Source organism: Tursiops truncatus, chromosome 11, assembly GCF_011762595.2.
Source record: "Tursiops truncatus isolate mTurTru1 chromosome 11, mTurTru1.mat.Y, whole genome shotgun sequence".
NCBI classification, from domain to species: domain Eukaryota; kingdom Metazoa; phylum Chordata; class Mammalia; order Artiodactyla; family Delphinidae; genus Tursiops; species Tursiops truncatus.
Window position 1 is genome coordinate 521,845 of NC_047044.1, and position 15,883 is coordinate 537,727.

The 15,883-nt window shown below is 66.1% G+C and overlaps 1 protein-coding gene and 1 long non-coding RNA gene across 10 annotated transcripts; one reads left to right on the forward strand and one right to left on the reverse strand.

Moving 5' to 3' along the window:
* The first annotated feature begins 48 nt into the window (after positions 1–48).
* LOC117314137 (uncharacterized) lies at positions 49–9,762 on the forward strand. Of its 2 annotated transcripts, none has more exons than XR_004528786.2 (2): positions 49–1,178; positions 1,430–9,762. It is a non-coding gene; the product is annotated as an uncharacterized lncRNA (long non-coding RNA). The 2 variants fall into 2 exon arrangements; XR_012324097.1 differs by having other exon boundaries at positions 3,097–9,762.
* Positions 5,340–13,757, reverse strand: TRABD (TraB domain containing). Of its 8 annotated transcripts, XM_073788024.1 has the most exons (10): positions 13,651–13,742; positions 8,620–8,687; positions 8,226–8,304; positions 7,659–7,825; positions 7,324–7,464; positions 6,663–6,773; positions 6,428–6,567; positions 6,011–6,183; positions 5,815–5,926; positions 5,340–5,699 (listed from the first exon to the last, which is right to left on the reverse strand). In XM_073788024.1, the coding sequence occupies exons 2-10, from the start codon at positions 8,650–8,652 to the stop codon at positions 5,522–5,524; spliced, it is 1,134 nt and encodes a 377-aa protein (XP_073644125.1). In that variant the 5' UTR covers positions 8,653–8,687; positions 13,651–13,742; the 3' UTR covers positions 5,340–5,521. The 8 variants fall into 8 exon arrangements, with proteins under 8 accessions (XP_073644125.1, XP_073644124.1, XP_073644122.1 ...); XM_073788023.1 differs by having other exon boundaries at positions 5,815–6,183; positions 13,651–13,746; XM_073788021.1 differs by having other exon boundaries at positions 6,011–6,773; positions 13,651–13,748.
* Positions 13,758–15,883: the final 2,126 nt, after the last annotated feature.

Consider the following 15,883-nt stretch of genomic DNA (forward strand, 5'->3'; position numbering starts at 1 on the left):
CTGGCTCTGATTGGTCACGCCATCTATCTGCTTCTGCTCCAGGTCTCGCCTCGGGGATTGCGAGGTCCCGGCCTGTCCGGGTCCCGGTCCGCGGGGCTGCGGCTGATGGCTGGAGCGCGCGGCGGAGACTGGGCCGTCCGGAATGACTGCCCTGCGCCACAACGGCAGGTCCCTGGCGGTCCGTCCCGGAGGCACCGGCCAGTCCGGGCTGAGCGCTCCGGGCCGGTGGCCGTGACGAGTGACGTCCCCATGGGACCTCCGGGGTGCCTCCCAACTCCGCGGTGAAGCCAAGGTCAGACCCGGCCCCACGCTTTGCTGAGGTTTGGCCCTGGATTGTCCTTTGCCCACTGCGCACAGGGAAGGAGGGAAAGAGGACCTTTGTCCAGATCTGTCCGAAAGTTGGGGGACATTTTTGGGCCAGGAAGAGCCCCAGGGCGACGCCAAAGCTGAGAGCCTGCCAGCCTTGGGCCAGGCGACTCCCTCGTGCAGGGCCTTTGCTCCTGCTCTTTCCCTGCTCCAAGCAGGGTTCCTCACACGCGGGCTGGATCCCAGGCCCACCTCTCCTGCCTGCCTCCTGTGTTTTTCCTTGCACTTCTCTCTGAAATTAGCTCATTCCCTTATTTTCCTGTTTCCTGTGTGTCTTTCTTCTCACCCACGCTCTGGAAGGGTGGGAGCCTTGGTGATCTGGGCACCAGTTCCCCCAGAACAGAGCCTGGCCCAGAGAAACCCCCCATAGATGCCCAGGAGGCCTAGGGTGGGCGCAGGGTGGGGAGGGCAAGCCTGGCCTTGAAGGGCCCGACCCCAGGTGAGGAGCTGGGGTCAGTGTTGCAGAATGACTCAGGGGTTCTGTTCAGAAGAGCCTTGTGGAGGGCCCCCCAGGGGACCCCGCTGATGCCTGCGTGGCACGGGTGGTCCTTGCAGGGGTTCCCAAGCCCCTGCCCACCTGGACCCAGAGTCACACCCGAGACCGCGGACAAACTCGTGAGCTCACCTGTGGCTGGGGCTGTTCTGTTCCCGCTGCCCCGATTCCACACCAACTTCAGGGAGACGCCTCGGAACCTCCCCCTGGGGCCCCAGCATGGCGCCCCAGACCTCGTATGAACCAGCTCCGCCCCTGCCGGCTCTGTGACCTCGGCGAAGCCCTCACCCACCTCCAGCTCGGGGTCCTCTTCCCTGACGTGAGCAATGACACTGCCTTCTGTGTGGGGTGGGGGGGTCCCACGGACAACGGGGAGAACGTGGTAGGTGCTTGGCACCCTGGAGCCCCCTCCTGCAGCCTCCTTGGCACCCTGGAGCCCCCTCCTGCAGCTTCCCTTCCACCTGGACCCACCTGGGGTCTTCCCCACGTGGTCTGCTAGCAGAGTCCCCTGTTCCCAGCCTCCTTCCTAGCTACCTGGGAGACCTGACCTGAGACTCCCCTCTTCCCCAGGCCCAGGCCCTCCTGCCCCATCTCCTGGCCGCCTCACCCCACTGTCCTACCCCTACTCTGGAATCTGGAGGGACTGGGTGTTTGAGGGCCTGTGAGTGCCGGGCTCTGTGCCCTACTGCCTGCCCTGCCTGAGCTCACAGCAGAGGGAACATCTGGTGGGTTCCAGTGGTTCTGCAGGTCAGTGTGGGAGGGTCAGTGGCCCTCCCAGCCCTGGCAACCTTGCCTCTGCCTCACTCTTGGGCTGCATGGCCTCGTGGACCTCCCTAGGCCCATCCGGTACCTGCAGGTGCCGCTGGAGCGCAGGGTCCACGTGGCCCTGATGCGTGGGAGCTGAGCTTGGCCCCTTCCTGGCCCTCCCTGCAAAGAAGACTCAGCCGACAGCCAGGCTGCGCCATCCTTGCAGGGCAGGCCTAGGCCCTGGGGGTGGCAGTGCGAGTGCGCAGCCCGCTAGAGCGCAGGGCCGGTCCACAGGCGTCCGGCGCATGCCTGAGTTGGCCCCGGTGCGCTCCGGCCTCGGTGTGTTGAGGTTGGCCTGGTCGCCATCGCTGTGCCACCAGCTGGCGCGTGAGGGCTCGCGGCTGCAGCTGGCAGAGCTGTGGGCCTTCGGCGCAGGGCGTTCAGCCATGGGGCGTGTGGTGCAGCCACAGCCCTCCGGGTTGCGGACACGGCCGGAGCCCTGGAACGTGTACCCTGTACGGTGTGGGCCGTGGCACTGCAGCCCTTCAGCTGCACCCCCGTCCTGGATCCTGGCCATCTGGGCCCCCCGGCAGGTGGTCCGGGAGGAACATCCTTTCCCGGAGAGCTGAGGCTGGCAGAAGTAGGCTGGGAAGTTGGGGACTCTGGGGTCCCAACCTTCTCCCCAGCCCCTAGCCCGGGAAGCATGTCAGCACACCACGATGCTTGTGGGCAGGGGGGCGGTACGAAAGCCCCCAGCCCTCCCAGGCACTCACCTGCGGCCCTGAGTACGGGCCGAGAGGTAGAGCCAATAAAACCGGTCTTCCTGGTCCACGCGGAAGCTGTCGTAGCGGGCCCGCAGCGAGTGGTTGCCCATGTCCCGCAGATCCACCGTCAGCTCGCTGTGCAGGCCGGGCTGGGAGGTCAGGCCCAAGATGTGTTCCAGCCCCGGCCAGTGGTCACCCAGGCTCAGGCCTGCCCTGTGTTCTCAACAAGGCCCCGGGGCCCTGGCTGCACGGCCTTCCTACCTCCCCAGTCTCCAAAGCCCTCTTTGTACTCCTGCCGGCACCTCTCAAATTCCAGCAGCCTCTCCCCGCCCGTCTCACCTCTGAATCACCGTCCAACCACTGTCTGCACGCTTGTCACAGAACCTGGGGTGGGGCGAGGACGTCAGCGCCTCCCGTGCTGGCTGGGCCTGGGTGGGTCGGAGGGGCCTGCCCCTCCACGGTCCAGGCGGGAGGGATGTCGCTCTCCCCTAAGCACTCTTCATATGTTTGAGAAATGAAACCTTGTTGTTTTTCTGCTTGTCAGTGTAATACAAACTTGCATTGGAATACACTAACATTCTCAGAAATAGGGTGAAGACTCACAGTAACTCCCCAGGCCTCAGGCTGACGGCTTCAATTTAATGGATGTTATTTTATACTTAACTTGTATCCTGGCCATCTTTGTTCCCTTGGAAGTAGACTTCTCTTCTCCTTTCCTGACTGTAGCCAGCGCCCAGAGAGCATCTCTGTTCCAGGTGCAGGTGTCTGAGGATGGCCTCTGGCCTGGCCCGGCCCTTCCCTCCCAACAGCCCACGGTAACATCTGTTTTTGCCAAAGTGATACACGAACTGCAGGCTGCTCTCCTGGACGGGGCACTGGCTCCTCTGGCTGGCTGGCGTACACACCTCTGGGGCCCTCTGGTTCTCCACCCAGATCTGAGAGCAGCCTCTCCCTGGGGAAGACTTGGGCCAGGAGGGGTCGGAGTTCTCCGGGTGACCAGACCCAGAGCCCGAGAAGGGCCCGTGGACAGTCCAGCAGGTGACTTACAACCTTGGTCCTGGCAGACGTGCAGCCACTGTCCTCTCGCCTTGGGCCACACCTGCCTCAGGCCTCTTCCCTTCTGGAAGCCGCTGGCCTTCAGGCTCCTAGCACTTGCCGGCCCCCAGCCCTCCGTCAGACCCTCGATTCCTCCCGCCGCCCCTGGACCCACCTCTCCCTGTGGGTCCAACATGGCCTTCACCTGCTGCCCTAGGAGGGTCTGCCTTGGCTTCCCCGCCTCCCTCGCTCGGCCCAGCTGGCCCCCCCTAACACCAGCCTGGAGGGGGCCTGGTCCTTGCCTGCCCCTCCCCCAGGCTGTTTAGGGCAGGCACCCAGGTGGGTCCTCAAGGGGAGTGAGAAGCCTGCAGGGTGCAGACCTGTGGGTGACAGCTCCGAGGCCACCCAGCCATTACGCACTGGGCCCCTTCCACTCCCCCACACCCGGCCAGACCCTGGGGTCCCAGCAGGACCGCCTGGACCTGTGGAGAGAAGACCCCGGGCAGAGGGAAGCTCAGTAGCCCCTGGAGCCCCTGGTCCACCATGGGCCCACCACCCACTCCTACCAGCCTTTGACAGTGTGCCTCAGAGCTGGACCAGGGCAGAGAGGCACAGAAGAGCCCTGAGACCCAGCGCAGGGCAGGCGGCCACGCTTCCTGGGGGGCAAACACGTGGAGAAGCGCCACCCCGCCGCCTCCTGCCGCGCCCCCGGGGCGGCCCACACGCGTCTCCATGCCCACTGTCGCCTTTCTGGGCGATGGGAGCCGCCGGTCCCCACTCGCTCCCACCTCCTCCCCTCCGGCATGCCAGGGTGTGGGGCTGGGCAGGGAGGGGAGCCCCAGGGTGCGGACTAGAAGGGAGGGCAGGGGTCCACAAGGGATGGGTGGGTACCACCAACATCCTGATGCCCTTCCCCACCCTCCCTGTCACTTGAGTCCCATTCCCGCACATTTCACAAAGCAGGCTTCCAAAATTAGATTTTATTTCAGTCTCTAAGGGACGTGTACACGAGCGTGTGAATGACAAGGACATGGCCCAGCCCAAGGCTCCTCGGGCCAGATTGTGGCCATGGCTTTCACCTGATTTAGACACTGAGTCAACACAGACACAACCAAACGTGGCCCTGGGCCCCTGACGGGATGCACAGATGCTATGTCGAAAACAGGTGACCAGGACACGACGCAAACAGGTAGTGACCGGGGTCAAGTGCTGTATGGGGCCAGCTCGACCTTGGGCCCAGCTGCACCCAATGCGGTTCCTGTGCAAACTGGCGGGCCTGGTGGATCGCTGCCAGCCATCCACTGAGGGTCGGGGTGACCCCCAGGTCCCACCACTAGCTGCACAGGAAGCAGGCTCAACTGCCTGCGGGCCAGGCAGGCTCCACCCCGAGAGGGCGGCGGCCCTGCAGCCCCCACGGCTGGAGGTAGACCACGGGGGCAGCTGGACGGGCAGCGGTTGGAGGCCAGCCTGGCTGCCCATGGCCGAAACTGACCCTTGCCACACCCCTGTCTTCCTGGGACCAAGACTCCAAGAGAAAGATGTTCTCTTGGTCCCAACCAGATTTAAGGCTAGTATTTCCTGACATTTGCTTCGGTTTGTTTTAAGTTAAAAATACCTGAGTAGAAAAGTTTCAGACACTTTTAAAAGCCAGAAACGCACAGCCTCTGTAGGCACAGCCGTTGCTGGCGCTCACCCGGGGCCGCCAAGGAGCCACGCGAAGGGCTGCACGGGCCAAGCTGCCCTTCCCCGCGTGCTGGCCCGGCACCCCCGCGAAGCGCCGCCTGCGACGCAGAGAGAAGGCACAGTGAGGTAGGGGCTGGCCGGCTGCGGCCCACCGCACCTCACCCCTCCCCCGCCAGCTCATCCCGGGCCGGTGAACTTCCCAGCGGCCGCAGGGAGGGGGTGGAGGGGGGCTGCTGGGAAGCCCGAGCTCAGACAGTGAAATAATTCTTTATTTGGGCGGGTTGGGAGAGGGCAGGTGAGGCTAGGCCGGACCCCCATGGGGGGTGGCACCCAGGAGCTCCTCAGGGGGCCGGCCCCCCGTGCCCCTCGGCCGTGTCACAGGAGCAGCCGCGGGCAGCCCCCTGGACGGACGTGGTGGCTCCCTCTGTCCTTCCTACTTGTGCGGCCAGGCCTCGGAGGCCCTCTGCAGGCAGTACTGGGCGGCGGGCAGTGACAAGACCAGGCTGCTGGCACGGCGCCCCATCCAGTACAGGCCGTAGCCCAGGAGGCCCAGGAAGGCGGCCTTCGCGGCCAGCCAGGACACTCTGCCGCAGACGGACGGCGGGGGGACGCTGGGGAAGGGAGGGCGGGCTGGGCCTGGCTGGGGACGCACGATCCCCCAGCCCCCAGCCCGGCTCCACGTGGGTGGGGTGGGGCGGGACGGAGGGCTGGGTGGGCGGCACTCACGTCATTATCTCCTGGATGTTGAGGTCGGTGGTCCAGTTCTTCTCGATGCCGGGGACGTGGCCCATGCCCACGACGCCCACCACCACGGAGGGGACGCACTTCCTGGGCTCGGCTGCAGGGGAGAGAGACGCATCAGCACCGCCCACCCGACTGGCCCTGGTGGGTCCCCAGCGACTACGCCGCAGCCCATCCTCACCGTCAGAGGCACGGGGCAGCTCCAGGCGCCGGGCCGCCTGCCTCAGCATGTAGGTCAGATAGATGTCCCGCTCAGACACGATGGTGCGGTGCAGGTCGGGGAACTCGCCGATCATCTCGGCCATCATCTGCTCCAGCAGGTCCTTCTGCTTGCACCGCTCCACGTCATCCTTGCTGGGGGAGAAGGGCGTGCTGCCAGCCCGAGGGACGGCTGACCCAGGGCGGGGACCTCGCACCTTCTGTCTGGGATCCTGGCAGGAGGAAGGGCTGGGGAGGCCCTTTGAGAGGAGGCTCCGCCCAAGAATGAGAGGCGTGTGCCGTGTGGCGGTCTGGGCCAGGCCAGGTGTGGACCAAGTGCTCTGTGGGTATCTCAGGCCACTGGTCACCATTCCCGGGCCGGGAGGCCGAGGGGCCCTACCTGATAGGGTCCGACAGGAAACACAGGCCCCAGGCCAGCTTGATCTTCTGCCAGAAAGAGAGGGCGGCGATGGCCCTCTTGAAGGTGACGGGGATAGGCCGGTCGCCCAGGTGGAACTTGCAGAAAGGCACCTTGCTGGCCTGGGCAGAGGCTGGGTGTTGGCGGGGGAGCCTCGGGCCCCGGACAGCTCCCAAGCGCCGAGCCCCCTCCGCCCCCCGGCCGGGCCCGGGCCCACCTCCTTGAAAGCCTCCCGGAACTCGCCGCCAGGGGCCATGCCCAGCTGCTCAGTGATGTGGGCGGACACCTTCAGCAGCAGCATCTGCATGAGTCCCGACATGACCCCGTTCTGCAGGGAGAGGCCCCGTCAGCCGGCGCGCGGCAGAGCATGAGGTGCCTGCGGCCCTGCGGGAGGCCTGCCCTGTGCTCTGGGGAGGAGCGAGGGCCACGCTGACGTCCAGCAGGGCCTCATGGTGGGCGCCTCACCCACGGTGCACGCTCAGAGGCCCCTCCCGGCCCTTCAGACGACCTTCCCAGAGCAGGCCCGCCGCAGGCCGTGCAGTCTCAGACCGGCTGCCTGGCCTCTGCCCCACGGGTGCCCCCTTTCCCCCCTCACCCCTCCAGGCCAGACCCCCAGCTCCTCTGCCCACATCCCCCTTGGGGCACCTGTCAGTGTGAGTGGACTTGGGTCCTGGGTCCAGAGCCCCTGCGCGAGGCACAGTGGGGTCGCAGCTCTGGGCCACATGACACGCTGAGGCCCCACCCCCGCCCCTGGTGACCTGCCAGCACACTCCGGGGCCCTCAGGGTCCCTGACCAGCTCCTGCCTTGGGGTTGGGGCCCCAGCCGCCTCTCCTCACTGTCCCTCGGGCCAGGGTCCCCACGGGGCGGGCACGCGCACCTGCCTGACGGCCTGCTGCAGCTTCTCCAGGCTGATCTCCTTGGCCTCGCGCAGCAGTGTGCGCTCGTCCATCTTCAGCATGGACACGCGGTACTGGCACAGCTCGACCACCACCACGTCGGGCTGCACCTCCCGGATGGTCTGCGACGGACATGCCAGCTCACCGCGGGCCCCACGGGCAGAGCCACGCCGGACCCGGAGGCCCACCCCCAGGTCGACCCCACCGCCGCTCAGCCGCCGTGGAGACAGCTCGGTGCCGGAAGTAACTACAGCGGGAGGGACGGCCCGGGTCTGCGTGTCCTGCCGCAGCAGCAGTGGCGGCTCACGGGCCTCACCTTCGCCACGTCTTTCTTGCTGTCGTCGCTGAAGTGGGCCGTGCCCACCACGTACACGCGGCTCCCGTCCTCGGCCACCAGCTCGGTCACCGTGCGCGGCAGGTTGGGCCGCTCTTGCCGCCTCTTCAGCTTCATCTCCAGGAGCAGGTGGAAAGCGTCCACGTCGGCTGCAGGGACAGCAAGGCCTGGCTTGGGGCCATCCTCCCACACGGGCAGCCTGGGCCTCCGGGGCGCAGGGACGGGGGTGCGTGCTGCCCCGCGGAACGCGGACGCACGTGGGGGCCTCTCCGGGCCTCGAGCCACTGGTACTTGCTCACCAGGACGTGCGGCCAGGCCCCACGCCAAGGGGAGCCCCCAGGCCGCCGAGGGGCCCAGGACGGGGTGGGGCTGTGCAGGGCACCCGGCCTCCGCACCTGAGGAGGGGGCTCCTGCCACAGCCCTGCTCGCGCCCAAGAAGCCCCCCTGCCACCCCCCAGGGTGGGCCTGGGCCCCTGGTCCACCACAGGCTCTGGAGATCACCCAGCCCAAGCCCCTCCCGCCCGGCACGGCGACCCAGGGAGCACGCACACAGGTTCTGGGGCTCTCCGGGGAGCACCCTGGGCACCACCTCCGAACCCCCTGAAGTCACGATGGGCTCTGTGCTGGCCTGCGGAGGGAAGGGGAGCGTTCGAGTGGCGGTGCTCGCCTCTCCGGGGCCTGCCGGGACTCGTGCGGCTGCCCCACCAAGCCCCAGAGCCTGTCGGCTGTGTCCCCCAGACAATCCCCTCACAGGCGGCCCGCCCTCAGGGCGCCCTGCCCCGGGCCCTCAGCTGACTAGCAACATCCCAGGAAGACCAGTGAGGGGCTTCTCTGCACAGAGGCCAGAGGGATCCCAGGGAGCCTCACGGGGGGAGCCCCACTCTCCACGGGGCCGCCCCGGCCCCCGCCCCCGCCCTCTGGCCCCCCGGCCCAGGGCTCTGACCTCGCGAAGGGGCTGTTCGTCCTGCCCCTCCATGGCGGGCGGTGGCTCCCGGCACCGACGAGTGAAGCCTGAGGAAACACAGGAGCCGCGTCCTCACCTGGAGCCCCGGGGCCGGGCACGGGGGTCAGTGCCCCGTGGTGCTGCGTCCATTGGGAATGATCCGTGGGCAGGACCTCGGCCCCGGGCACAGGTGATCTCGGGATCTGCGGTGCGGGGCTGAGAGCAGGCTGGGGACACCCGGGCGGCGAGCCTGAGTCGCCCGAGAGCAGGATGTGCCGCCCGGCCCCCCGCTCGCCCAGCAGGGGGTTACCCCCGGGGGCAGCCGGCCAGACCTGGGGGCCTCCTGTTTGACTTTGGAATACAACACAATTTATAAAATTCCCTAAAAAGACAAAACCAGGCGGCAGAAGGGAACCTGTGTGCTGGGCTGGCGCGGAAGGCGGTGCGGCTGCAGCCTCGCTTTCAGGAGCCACATGTGGCGACAATACGTGTCACCAGCAGCATCACACAGGCATCGGCACAGACTCAGGAGGGGCAGGGGGAGGGATGGCGAACAGCACAGGTGTGCCGTCGTCACTGAGAACCGAGACTTCTTCTGGTTGGAGAAAAGAGGCACAAACTCGAAGAAGCTGAGCTAGGAGCCGAGCCCCCGAGGTCACGTGGCAGCCGCTTGCGCTGTCCCTTCCGGAGGGGAGACGGGGTGCAGGAGCCCAGCAAGGCTGTTCCCAGCAGAGGGAAGATCCCTGCTGGGCCTGGGACACGGTGTCCTGGACATCCGCCACACGGACTTCACCCGAACCTCCCAAGGTCCTGCCGGAAACTCAAACCAGAGTCTGACAGAGCCTCCGGTTCCAGCTCTGAGTTTAGAGCCGGGGTCTGGCCGCCAAAGGACACGGGGCTTGGCACCCGCGGGAGAACCTGACAGATGACTGGAGGCCGTCCCGTGAGGAACGAGTCTAATTTGGTTTCAGTCGTGGGCGCCGTATCGTGGGTTTTTAGAGTCTGTGTCTGTCACATGTGAACCGACGGGACATGCCGGGAGGCCCCATGCGGGCAGTGGGACACCCCCGGGGCGCCTGTCAGTTTCACTGTTGCACTTTCACAACAAAGAGGAAAAACAAATAATAAATAAACACGACGCTAGGTCAAGTTCCTTCCCCCTCGTACCCGTGACCCTGAGCCCAGCCCTAACCCGGGCTCTGTTCCCAGCCTGCTTGGAGCTCCGCTTCCTCGCCTGCGGCCGGCAGGACAGGCTCAGGCAGGTGGCTCAGCGCAGGGGCAGCCCATCCTGAGGACGAGGACGGCTGTGCTTTCTGGAAGAAATGAGGTTGGGGGAAGGGTCTGGAAGAGAAACTGGCTCAGGACCAGAAGGGGGCAGGCCTGCCAGCGGAGAAGGGCGGCAGGCAGAGCCGTGGGCCTCCGCACGGGGCAGGGGAGCCGGCTCTGGGGTCTGAGCCCGGCCTGGGCCCCCGGGCGACCCGCCATCGGGGAAGGAGCCGCAGCACGAGGGCGCCCGGTCCCCAGGGGCGGCGGCTCACCCGGCCTCACCACTCCCAGGGCCGCCTCCTTCCCACTTCACAGACGAAGGCGCTCCACTGATGCAAGGCACCGACCGAAATAGAAACAGGAAGCTGTGTGTGCTGCCCGGCTGGGGCCCGCCTGCCTCTCAGGTTCCCGAGCCCAGGAGAGCATCCCCCCGGTCCGCTTCACACAAGGCTGCCAAAGTACTAGAGAAACTTCTCAAGGGAGCGTCCAGTGCTGTCCTGGGAAGCCTACGTGACAGGCGGTAAGAGGAGGGCCACCGAGGCCTCAGCCTCCCTCCCACAGGGGTGAGGGTCACAGGTCTGGGTCGGCCCTGCCCTTGCCCTCCCTGCACTTGGCCTGGCCAGGCCAGGCCAGGCCAGACTCACTCTGTCCCCAGGGGGCAGACGAGCCTCGAGCCCCGAGATGGCTGGGCCACCAACCGCAGCACCAGGACCCAGGTCCCCTCGAGCTCGCTGGGGTGGGTGCCTGGCCTGGGAGGGGTCAGGCAGGAAGGCCACCGAGGCCCCTTCAGGGCCAAGAGCCTGTGATTCTGAGAAGCGTCTCTGATGTTATCACATGCACACACTTCCCAATATCCTGGTTTCCTGCAACCTCCGCCAGGGCCCCTGCTGCTACCCTTGTAGGATGTATCAGTAAGTTCAGTGGGTCATCAATCCCTCCACCCCTAGGCAGCCCCGCTCACCATGGTGCATTTTCAAATATTTACGGCTGCGATCCGAGCCTCTCTAAACATTTACGGGAGGGGAGCAAAGGGCCCAACGCCATAGAACCCTGGGCCCGGCCTCCACCTCCCACACCCGCAGGCTGTGTTTCTGGCCACAAAATCTCTGGACGACGGGTCCTGGCTGCTCATCACACCACCACAGGCTGCAGCGACCAGCGACCCCAGGCTAACACCTCGCGGGGAGATCGACGTGCCCCCTCGTAAACCCAGTCTCCAGCGCCCAGCTCCCATAGCCAGCACAGCCCCAGGGAGCCCGGAACCAGGCTTCCGCCCAGCAACCTGGCCACGCCGCGGCCACCAACGCCGAGACCCTGGGGAGCCCGGCACAAAGGAGACCCTTCTGCCCGATTCCGGTGCTCACCCCCACAACAGGCGTCACTGCTGAGCCGGACTGTCCACGGAGCACCGCCTGGGGAGGCATCAGGCTCAGTGGCGGGAAAGGCCTCCTGAGCCTGGCCACCAGAGGCCAGCCCTCTAGGCGGCTGCCAGCACCTGTCCCGCGGGGGACGGCCACAGGGTCGGCCAGATCTCAGGCTGCTGCTTGGTGCGGCACGGCCTTGGGCAAGTCGTTCCAACTCGCCAGGCTCTTAGCTCCTGCCTTTAGGGCCGAGGTGGTTAGAACAGCCACCCAGCCACCCACGAGCAGCACGAGGCGTGCCACACTGAGATGTCACCTCAGCTTCCCTCTGCTGGGGCATGAAGAGAACCAGCCACTTGGTTTCAGGAGACTCGTCCACAGAGAGGGACCCCACCCTTATCTGGCTCCACGCAGATGACAGCGCCACCCACGCGCTTCTAGGAAAACGAACTCCAAATCCGAGGGAACCCCTGACCCCCGTGAGGACCTATCTTGTCGGGTTCACCAGAGAATGCACCTGCTCACAGGGCAGGGAGAGCCCCACTTGCATTAGGGACCCCCAGGGAACGTGTCAAGGTGCTCTTGTTGGATGGGGTGTTAGCGTAGGAAACGGTTTGCTGGGTGCCCCTGGCAGGACAGACTTGAGGACACCGGACAGTGCAGGCTGCGTGGCAGGCCACGGGCTCCCGCCTGCCCAGTCCAGGCAGCTGTCCCCTTCCAGGGACGGCTATGGACTGAATTGTGTCCCCTCATAGTTTGAAGCCCTAACCCCAGTGGGGGTGAAATTGGGAGGCGGGGACTTTGAGAGATGGTGAGGGTTGGGTGAGGTCATGAGGCTGTGCCCCAGGATGGGATCAGAGCCTTCCTGGGAAGAGACCCGGGAGAGCTGCCCGGTGAGGATACAGTGAGAAGGCAGCTGTCTGGAGGCCAGGAAGAAAGACCCCTCACCAGCTACCAAATCAGCCAGCCCCTTGATCTTGACTTTTCCGTCTCCAGAACTGTGAGAAAACCGTTAAGCCCCCTTCAGTGGTGTGTTGTCATGATTGCAGAGCAGACTGAGACAGCCATGCTCTCTCGTTCACCCCTCTAAAAATTAGGAAGCCAGAAATTGCCTCCCAGACCAAGAGCTGACCAGCACCAGATGGAGTTCCCAGAAAAAACATCTCCCAACCAACCCACTAGGCCTGCTCACAAAGCCAAGGGTTCCAAACTGGACAGACTAGCGGGCTGGAGACCTGGGAGGCAGCAGGGTGCGGCCCAAAGCCCTGACCCCCTACATCCATCCCCACTTCTGAAGTCTGGGCACCTTGGCCACCGGAGACCCTCCTGGGTCTGGCAGGCTCTGCTTTATGGAGGTGTGGCTGAGGGCAGGATGGGGGCAGAGGGCACATGCCAACTCACACCTGAGCCGGAGGCCTACCACACCCGGCCAACCCTCTTGGAACGCGGACTCTACCCAGTGCTGGGTCCCCACACTGACCTCCACTGCAGGGTGCTGTGTAGGGGCCTGCCCGCCCACCGTGCCAGGCCCTCTCCTGGCTGCAACATCACCGCCATCCTGTAAGGCTGACCAGGGGCCCCAAGGTCAGGGCTCCCTCCCAGCCACGCAAGGGGGGCAACAGCGGCAAAAGGGAGAGGCCCAGGGAGAGTGGAGCCTGCACAGGAGCGCGCCGAGCTGGTGGCCCGGACATCTTCCTCTCCAGGGGACCCCGAAAGCCAGGAGTATTCAGCCTGGAAACCATCAATCTCCTGATGAGGCTGCCCTGACGCCCAAAGTCAGCCGAGGACTTCTGAGCGAGCTCCTCGCTGAAGGGTGCGCTTTGCTTTCCTTTCTCGGGACAGTTTTCACAAAGACGCATACGTGAACTCTGGGGCTTTGTGGCATGTAACTTATGTATCAATATAGCTCTTCACAGAAACACGGTAAGTAAAGACCTACAAGGCCTCGGAAGTTTGGTCTCCTTTGCCCATATGGCAGCTCTGCTTGCTCGGCTTGAAGGGCAGAGGCCTCCGGCACGCAGAAGGACCCAGGGTCTCCACTGAGACCCTGCCGCCGCCGTCTGGGGAGGAGGGGACCCTGCCCCTCACGCCCGGTCCCCCGCCCCCGACTCCGGCCGACCCCGCCCCCGGCCCCGACCCCCGACTCCGGGCCCCGCCCCCCGGCCCCGCCTCCGGCCTGCACCATCCGAGCCCTCGAACCCTCGCGACCCTCGCGGTCGACTCCGGCCCCGCGCGCACTCCTCGGAGGTCGGGGCTGATCCTTCCGGCCCAAGACCTCACGCTTGGGAGCTGGCTGGGCCCGGCCCGATGCGGGGCAGCATCCGACCTGGACCGCGGGCTGACCTCGACCCGCCGGGGCCCCCGCGCGCCGCCCCCCGCCCCAGGCCCGTGCCGCGCGGCGTACCAAGGCGGGGCGGCGCTCCTCAGCCGGCCTCCATGCGGCTCGTCGCTCCACCAGACGGGGCGGACCGCGGCCGCGGGGCGGGCCGGCCGGACGGGCCGGGGCCGGAGGGCCGGGCGGAGCGCGGCATGCCGGGAAGTGTAGTTCCGCGCGCCTTCGGCCCGCCCTTGCAGCGAGCCTGTCCCGAGCCCGTGGACTACAGTTCCCAGGGGGCCGCGCGCGAGCAGCCGCGGACTTCACTTCCCAGAAGGCCGCGCGCGAGAAAGCCCCGCCCCTCCCCTCCCCGCCTCCAGCGTCGGGATTCGAGGACTCAAGCGGCGTCTAAGAACCCGGGTTCGAGTCCCAGGCCTGCCACCCGACTGGGGCGGCGTTGCGAAGCGCTCCAAAGTTCTCTGGCCGCATCTCCCGGTCAGTAAAAGGGGGTTGACGTTCATATGGCCTGCTATGATACAGAACCGTCAATCCCGCCCGAAGGGGTCAGCGATAGTGCAACGCGAGGAGCAGAGAGTTCGGGTCGTGGATTGCACCCATGTGAGCACCTGGGCCACCCCTCGGCCTGGCGGCTGGGGTCCGGGGGGGCGCGGGCGGGGGCGGTGGGACGGCTGGAGGGGAGGGGGGGGCACAGGGTGGGGGCGGGGCCCCGGGGTGAGGGATAGCCCCGTCTGGCCCGGGCCTGGTCTGGGCCTGCCGGGCCGGCCCACCAGCGGTCCGAGCTGGGCGCCGGGCTTCCCCTCAGGTTCCAGGAAGGGGGTGCTGGCCCAGCCCTTCTGTCCCGCACAGGGTCCGGGTTCCCACATTCTGAGTCTGGGGGTGGCCCTCCTGCAGGCTGGCTGACGTGGGAGGTGATGCCCCGTCCAGTCTCATGCAAGGCAGGCGCCTGTCGGCAGGCGGGGCTCTGTTACGCGAGAGGCTCTGGGTTGACGTTTATCTGCCCGTCTCGTGGTCCAGGACCCCTGTCCTGCCCTCTCTGTCTGGTTCCTATTGTTCATCTCCTTTGTGCTGGCACAGATCGCTTCTGCCCGCCCCCCACCTTGGCCACCCACACAAGAGAGCTGGAGTGAGCGCAATGTTGTCCCCTCGAGGCACTTGCCCCAGGACCTAGAGCCAGTCTGGCTGAGATGTCCATGCTGGGCTGTGTGATGGAGAGAGGCCTGGGTTCCAGGCCTGGCTGTCTGGGGTGGGGTCTGAGCTTCTCCCACAGCCCCTCCTCTTGGGAGAGGGAAGGCACCTCCACCTGCCCTGCCCGGGGCTGGAGGGAAGGAGCAAGGAGGCAGGTGGAGGGTGTGTCAAAGGAATGCTGATGCCCACGGTGCGCCCTCTGCCCCCTCCGGGCAAGGTGGCATCCCTGGCATCTGCAGGAAGAGGTCTGCTTCTGTGGGACGCTGCCTCCCTTCTGTTCCCCAGGGCAGTGGGTCAGTTCACACACCAAGGAACAGACCTCTGGAGGAGACTGGCCTGAAATGTCCTGCTGGGCCTTGGCTCGGGGGGCAGGGCTGGGCACAGCAGTCCCGCCGAAGACAGAGACCGGGGCGGGGTGGGGCTCAGTGGCTGGTGTGCCTTAGCCCCACCTGGACACGTGTGCATGAGGAACTACTGTGGACTCAGCGCACGGCCAGGCAGCGCGCCCCGCAGGTCTCTGGGAATGTCTCCACTCTGAGCAGAGCCCCTGAGTGTGCATGGGCAGGGGTGGAGAGCCGGTCTGGGCTCCAGCCCTGCTCAGGGATTGCCGGGGGGCCCGTGGCAAACACTGCTGCCTGAGGTGAGTGGGAACTGGACTCCTGGGTGGGCACAGCAGCCCCTACCCCTGCAGGGTCACCTTGGCCCCAGTGCCTGGCTCACCACCACCACGGAGCTGGCTGCCCATGTGGGACCGAGGGGCCAGGGGCTCATCCCACCCTGCAGGACCTGGTCAGCCTGCCTGGGTCCTGTGGGGTCCCTTCCCCAGATGAGTGGAAATGGTGAGGGCCAGCCCAGGAGGCAGCTGGCCATATGACCTGGGATGCTGGGCTGGGGAGAGTGTCCTGACCTGGCCGAGGGTGAGTGCTTTCTGGGAACAGGGGGTATGAATTGTACCGTTTTGCCATCTGGGGCCGCGCTGACCCTGGAGAGACTGCCACTCCCAGAGTCAGCCAATTCCTAGAGACAGCAAACAGTTTCACAAGCAAACCAGCCATCCACAGCCCCAGATCATCCCTCCTCCATGAGGTGCACTATGTCCTCGGGGCCACCCTCTGCC

Bases quoted from the DNA above. Each gene is read 5' to 3' on its own strand.
- TRABD (XM_073788018.1), bottom strand. From the start codon at position 8,652: ATGGAGGGGCAGGACGAACAGCCCCTTCGCGAG. The intron at 8,305-8,619 runs GTCAGAGCCCTG...TTCCCTCCGCAG, and splicing joins ACGAACAGCCCCTTCGCGAG to GCCAGCACAGAGCCCATCGT. The intron at 7,826-8,225 runs GTGCGTGCTCCC...CTGTCCCTGCAG, and splicing joins CGGAGAGCCCCAGAACCTGT to CCGACGTGGACGCTTTCCAC.